The sequence below is a fragment of the Vanacampus margaritifer genome, chromosome 11 (assembly GCF_051991255.1).
Source record: "Vanacampus margaritifer isolate UIUO_Vmar chromosome 11, RoL_Vmar_1.0, whole genome shotgun sequence".
Classification (NCBI taxonomy): domain Eukaryota; kingdom Metazoa; phylum Chordata; class Actinopteri; order Syngnathiformes; family Syngnathidae; genus Vanacampus; species Vanacampus margaritifer.
In genome coordinates, this window is record NC_135442.1 from 9,146,599 (window position 1) to 9,153,497 (window position 6,899).

The 6,899-nt window shown below is 39.2% G+C and overlaps 1 protein-coding gene across 1 annotated transcript; it reads left to right on the forward strand.

Moving 5' to 3' along the window:
• Window positions 1–786: 786 nt before the first annotated feature.
• tpt1 (tumor protein, translationally-controlled 1) lies at window positions 787–5,500 on the forward strand. Its single transcript, XM_077580617.1, has 6 exons — window positions 787–937; window positions 1,737–1,804; window positions 2,354–2,538; window positions 2,624–2,729; window positions 4,939–5,055; window positions 5,176–5,500. Exons 1-6 carry the CDS (start codon window positions 910–912, stop codon window positions 5,176–5,178), a joined length of 507 nt encoding a protein of 168 aa, XP_077436743.1. The 5' UTR covers window positions 787–909; the 3' UTR covers window positions 5,179–5,500.
• The last annotated feature ends 1,399 nt before the right edge of the window (window positions 5,501–6,899 follow it).

Below are 6,899 nucleotides of genomic sequence, written 5' to 3' on the forward strand. Positions count from 1 at the left end.
CCATATTTTTGGAGACAATCAAAGTAAATATTGGTGGATGTGCATCATGACCAAAAATAACAAAAAATGCCAAGCTGTTGCTTATCAAATAATTCAATTTGTGCAGAACGCTACAGATATGTTTTGCAAGTTGAACTTTGGTTGCTCTGACAAACCAATCAGAAGATAAATGCAGAAAATGCTGACATTGTTGTGGCCAGCTGCTCTGTGAGGGGAATTTGAAATCTGACTGGTTAAAGTAATAGCCCCATTGTTCTATGCGTCAGTGCTACTCGCACCTCTGGAACCCTTCCCTCTAAAGGTAACTGACGAATACCCTCAACAACGGCAGTGAATAAATTAAATATAGAACAACATGCTAGATTTTTGTTCTGCTTAAATAATGATGTTTGGTCACGTGACATTCACAAGGTAAACCTCTGGGCACTTTGATGTCAATTTCAGTCAACAGTAGGGGGCGTTGCTACATAAAATGTCAGCCTTCGGCATCCTTAGATGGTAGAAATCGTGGATTAGTCTTAATTTGTATTTTACATTATTCTGTGTTTTATGTTGGATTGTATTTTAGATGAGATCTATATTATTATTTTGCCTACATTGAGAGTAAAGAATTTTTTTTTTTTTTTAAATTTGGATTGTCACACTAAATGCACAATTTTGCTGTTTGCAAACTGTCCAAAATAATTATACAGTAATCCAAAAAAAGGGATTACCCAAGTGTAGTACCAACATTGGCCACCGTGTGAGAGTAGCAGCAAAGTTCGCAACTCCAGGCCCACCCCCGCCGATGACGTCATTAGGATGTAAATGGTCCGCAGCGTGGCCCGTTAGGCCTTTTCGTCTCCCGTTTGGTTTGGGGCGGCAGGGTTTCTTTCTGTCTCGGGAAGATTTAACACCAAAGCGGCAAAAATGATCATCTACAAGTGTATCATCAGCAGTAAGGAGTTTTCCCACCTATTCACGTGTTCCTTTCACAATCGCCGTCTCAGAAATGATTTTGCGAGTGATTAAAAAAAATGTTTAAAAATAGTTTTGAGTTGGCGCTCGCTAACTCGCCGCCCAGCTAACTTGTGCCTTCGCCTTCCTTAATGCTAATGCTAAGTTGCTAATAAGATGACGCCATTACGACGACCATTGTTCGATGTTTGGCGTTACGTTTAAGCACACACAAAAAAAAAACTAATTTCGGTGCATGTAACGGCCGAAATGGCTCGCCGTGAACGTCGAAGACTCCTCAGAATCGCGTGGCCGCTCGCTTGTAGTTTAGCCGAGTGTAGACGTCTTTTCCTGCCTCGTCTAAAGTTAGCATTAGCATCACATCCACGAGAAAGTCCGTCTCACTGTACTTGAATGGCGGACGTGTATATCAACTCGTTGAGGCGTTTAGCCAATATACTACTTAAATTATGTTCCCCTTTTGTCCTGATAATTCGGCGAACTAGTAGAACGTCTATCTTTTCAGCAACATTAGTAATAGGAAGTGTGTTGCTAGTTAGGACCAACTACGCACTAGTTGACAAAGTGCTTCACTAGTAGTACTAGTTAGTACTGTCTAGCCCGTTTTTGCCTCACTAGAAACACGTTAGGTGCCTCACTAGTACTACAACTAAGCTGAAGTTCATTCACAGTAAGGCACTCGTTTCAAACTAGTAGGCTGTAAGTGGCACAAAGAGTTATTTTATTTCCACACTCATTTATTTTCCCCTTTTATAATATTTAATGTCTTTCTCCCGTAGACGATGAGATGTTCTCAGACGTCTACCCAATGAAGGAGACTCCGATCTTCTATGAAGTGGAAGGAAAGGTGAGCAAGTGACAAGGAAGGAATGTCCGGATAAATGACACCTCATCACTCGTTTGTTAGTCACCCGCTGCCGAAACGTTACAATGGGTGGATGACTAACCCGGTTTGGGACGGAAGCTATATTATTTGGACTTGGTATGTTAGGAACCGAAACTTAAAAAAATAAAAAGAAGAAGAAAAGTAGGGCGGATTCCAAAAAATTGGGTTTTTGGGGATGAAAATCTCTTTTTTTTTTTTTGTACAGTTGTAAGTGGATGCATGATAACTTAAAAAAAAAATACTCATGACCTAAATGCGATGGAAGATCTTTACTTAAATTTCAGATGGTCCAAAAATGTACTATAGTGATTCACACATTTCACTTGACATAATTGGTCCAAAACATATCAAGCCGTGGCAATTCGGGCAACAAAGAGGTGCCTTGCTCGAAGGCATCCTCCATCTATATCGAGAAAAAAAAAATCAGTTGGATTGTTCCAACCATTTGGAAGCAAATGTCAACAAACGGTGACGCCCGATGGCCACTTGTGTGTTTTTTTTTTTTTTTAGTACATCACCACTTCCAGCAACATCGACGAAGCTTTACTCGGCGCCAACGCTTCGGCCGAGGAGCAGGCGGAGACCACGGAGGCGTCGGTGGTATCCGGCGTCAACATCGTCATCTTCCACAAGCTGCAGGAGACGACCTACGACAAGAAGAGTTTCGTCGCCTACATCAAGGAATACGTCAAGAGGTACGCCGCGCCTCGTTTGGCCGTCTTGTCTTTCTCGATTGATTTTTTTTTTTGACCGACCGCAATCAATTCCTTTCTCGTTCAGCATAAAGGCCCAGCTGGAGGTAAACAAGCCCGACCGAGTGGCGCAGTTCGTGGACGACGCCAAAGTGGAAGTCAAAAAGGTCATCTCGGGCTTCGATAATCTGAAGGTAACTACCAACAATAATCACCCGATCTAATCCTCCTCTCTCGCCATCCTCTGCTTCTGCTGCTTTATTTAACTTCAGATAACAGAAAGTCTTCCCGAACGTCGCCAAATCGCTTATTTGCTTCTCAACTTGGACGCTCCATATCCAGCTTAGTTCCACCAAATGATTGAGTGTCGAGCTAGACCAAAGTTTTTCCTCCCCGGGGCCAATACTGATAATAAGCAGAAAATTGTGGTGTTTAAAAACCTTATTCTGTTAACTAGGGGGTGGGAATCTTTGAATGTCTCACGATTTGATTCCGTTATTTTGGGGTGTGCCATACGATTCAGAATCGATTTGCGATTAAGAAAGATTTTTTGATTCAAAATGATTTGCTTGACGGTGATTTTTTGCTTCAATTTATAGATGTTCAAGGAATAGTAATGATCTACTGCAGTCTGGCTCGCTAATGCTAATTAGCGCGCTACTCGCGGCACTTTAATCACTCAAAAGGACGGCTCCACGCTGCAAAAAAAAACAATTTTTATTGGAATAACTTGATCGTGACTTTTTCCTTTTACTCTCTAATGTGGCTACAACTTAACAGTGTATCAGACCGCGTGGAACCACACTGCCCCCAAGAGGCCAAATTGGGCACAACATGAACAGCGCTCCCAATAAAGGCACACACAAAGGGAAGACGGAGAGGGAAAATTGGTTTTGGGACATTTAAAATCGATTTTGAATCTGACTAAATGAGAATTGATTTTTTTTGGGCACACCCCTAATGTTAAGTGTAACGTTCGATGTAAACAAGCTTCACGTCACCTGATGTCATAGACTGCAATTCGCCTTCACCAAAATGTATGTGAGGATTTCTACTTATAGCAATTTCAACCGTTTAAACCTCTCCGCAATGGCCAGTGATGAAAATGCTTACCGGGCCAAAATATTGCTGCGACTGTTCTAATAATTCCAGAGTTTGACTAATTAGTAAAGTGTCATTTCTCCAATACAGCAACATGTCGTAGAAAGTTGAATGAATATACTTCCACAAATAAAAGGCAACGTAAAGTAAACAAGTCTTAGAAAATTCCAGTATGGTTGAAATTGATCTTTCACTTATCTTTGATCTCTTTTAAGTAAAAAAAAAAAAAAAAGACTGCAAGAAAAGTTCCCAGCATTTTGGGTCTGATGCATCACCAAAATAACGCAGTTTTAAATGGATCTCTTTCGGCCCGCAACTAAATCTGTCAATTATTTTTAACTATTAGTCGATGAATCAGATTTTTTTTTTTTTAAATAGTGCTGTCCAAGTTAAAGGTGAGTCACTTTAGCTTGACAACAGCTGGTTACGTTAAAGGTAGCACATGTTGTGTTTGAGCAATAAACATAACTACATGCATTAAAGAAAAGCATTTAATGAATGTTTGCGTGTGACATTCAGAATATTTGTTCATGTCAAACTACTGAGGTAGATTTTTTTTTTCTCCCATTTTAAATTATGCAAGTAACTAACTGATTGGAAAAAGAGGAGGATGAGAGTGTTCAGTCGATCATAACATTGAATGTCAAAAGAATTAACAAAGCAAATTTGGCAAGAATTTTTTGGGGATAATTTTAATTAATTGATCAAAATTCTAAGATGTGATCAATCTGATAAAAAAAAAAAAAATCGTTTTGCAGCTCTTAAAAAAATTATATAAAACATGTTTAAGTTTCCATCCCATTATTAAAAAATAATGACATTATTTCCAATAGACAGTGCAAACTTAAATTATGATTAGGTACTGGTTTGTAATGGTGGCCAAATGAAGCTTCATGAAGCACTTGTGATATATTTTGTTACTCCTCTAGATGGCACTCTTGGCTTAAAGATACAGTGGAAATGTCATTGCTTTCCATTGCATTAGCCTTGAGCTTTAAACCAAGAGCACCATCTTGAGGAATAAAAACATATTGCAAGTGCTTCATGAAGCTTCCTTTTCCTCATCACTACTAGTTTGGACCATAACATGTCCAAAAAAAAATGTCAATAGCTCTCTTGAGGTCATGCCACAATATCTCAACCGGGTTGAGGTCAGGACTTTGGCCGGGCTGCTCCACAGCATGTGTTAGGTTTGCCTAAAACCATGAAACCTCCTGTCGCAATACCAATCTTCTTTCCAGCTTCAAGTTTTCCCTTTGTGTCTTTGATGGACGTGATCATCCTCATTTGTCTTCTTATCAGTTTTTCACAGGCGAGTCCATGATTGACGAAGGCATGGTCGGAATTCTGGATTACCGCGACGACAACGTCACGCCTTACTTTCGCTTCTTCAAAGATGGCCTCAAAAGTGAGAAATGTGTAAGTAGTCTGTCCTGGGTCACGTAATCCGTTGATTTCCCAAAGGCACATCAAAATAACATTGAATGTGTTACGCCAGGTGTTGCATACAATTAATGGCGGGTTTTGTTTTTGTTGCAGTAACTACATGGACGAATCCGTTTGGTAACTGGCTGCTGCTGCTGCTTCTTCCTAAATGCCCCGAGAGCCGAGTGCGTCATGTGCGACTTTGACATCATGGCCCCACCGGACAATAGTTTTTAAATTTTGTTTTCCCCTTGCCGTTATCGGTGTTTGTTTTTGTCAGTGAAACTGAAGGAATCCGCTCAAAGCTCCCAGATTTGGTCATTTTGGATGTTTTTGCAAAGACACGACACTGCTTTCCTTCCTGTTCTGGGTTCATGGATGCATTCGAAATTCCATCTACGTTATTGCTTTAAGTTTAAAATAAATCTGAGTACCATCATCTGCTTGTTTACTTTTTTTTTTTATTGGGTTGTGCAGTATTGACATGAACTCCAAATGCGACTACTTGATTAACGGCTTAATGTCTTTGTAGCCTCGTCTTTAACAATTAGCAAGCAAATACATTTTGTGTCTAATGATTTTTTTGGTTATGGTCAAAAACTAGAGGTGCAAATGTTAAGTGCAATTTTTTTGTGGTTAATTTTGATAGAGATTTTTAGATTGAGATTAGATTTTCCAACAGCATCACATGGTTGTGAACTACATGCTATATACTATACTAATACTATATTATTTTTCATGTACAATTGATACCGTTAAAAAAAAATGTTTCCACTTGTTGACTGAAGATCATATCACCTGTGCTGAGGAAATAGGTAACGACCAATCATGGGTCACTTGTTTTCTGGTCGTCAAGCTGATTGTTTTTTGTTTGTTTTTGCACTTTTTAAAAAATATCTTTAACAAATTGATATCAATAGCCAAAGCATGGCAAACATAAGCAGCACAGTAAACATACAATTCATTATACACAATCTCACAATAACATAGTAAAAGTGAGCTGATTGGTCGTTACCTGTTCCTGAGCACAGGTTACGTCAATCTTCAGTCGACAGCAAGTGGTAAAATTCGTTTTTAAAGGTATTAATTGTTCAGGAAAAATAACATTAATTATAGACAAAATATTATTACTGTTGAAAATGGCTCAAATTAAGTTAAAACATCTCCCTTGCTAAGAATTGAAGCGAGAGAAAGATAGACATCGCCATCTGACGTTGTGGATCAGTCTGCACATAAACCACTGATCCGGATATTAGACTAGATAGCCGATAGACCAAGACTTTTGAAGCCGTGGGGCCGCCATATTACTCCTCCCAAGAAACGTTTCTCAACATACGATCGTATAAATTTTCATGATCGAAATTGGAGAACATTTGAGACAGTACTTAGTAGAAACAGTATGATTCATGGTGTTTTGATTTCTTAAACATAAACAGGTATTCAGAAATTTTACAACTTGCCTTAAATATATGCTTAATGATCTTTACAGGAGGAAACTTGTATTTTTTTTTTATTTATTAAAGAATTATAGCAGTAATTCAACAAAAGATGCCTCTGCCAAATCTAATATTGGGGTCTAAGGAACTGCGTGTTAAAAGAAAAAGCAGCACATACCGTCCACTTATTTTCTTTTTATTTACTTTAAAAAAAAAATGGGACCACCCCCGCTACAACTACCCCATCCCCGGCCCTATACTAACTGCCTACCAGCTGTATATGTCTAATCTGTACGTATATATACAGTAGTCTGCTCGCAAAATGGGAGGAGCAAGATGGCCGCCCTGTCGCTTCAACGGCTTGCACCGGCGTGTATGGGCTATCCGCTATCCAGTCATATA

Excerpts from the sequence above, each read along its gene's own strand:
- tpt1 (XM_077580617.1), top strand. The coding sequence starts at position 910 with ATGATCATCTACAAGTGTATCATCAGCA. Across the intron at positions 2,539-2,623 it reads ATCAAGGAATACGTCAAGAG|CATAAAGGCCCAGCTGGAGG; the intron begins GTACGCCGCGCC and ends TTTCTCGTTCAG. Across the intron at positions 2,730-4,938 it reads CGGGCTTCGATAATCTGAAG|TTTTTCACAGGCGAGTCCAT; the intron begins GTAACTACCAAC and ends TCTTCTTATCAG.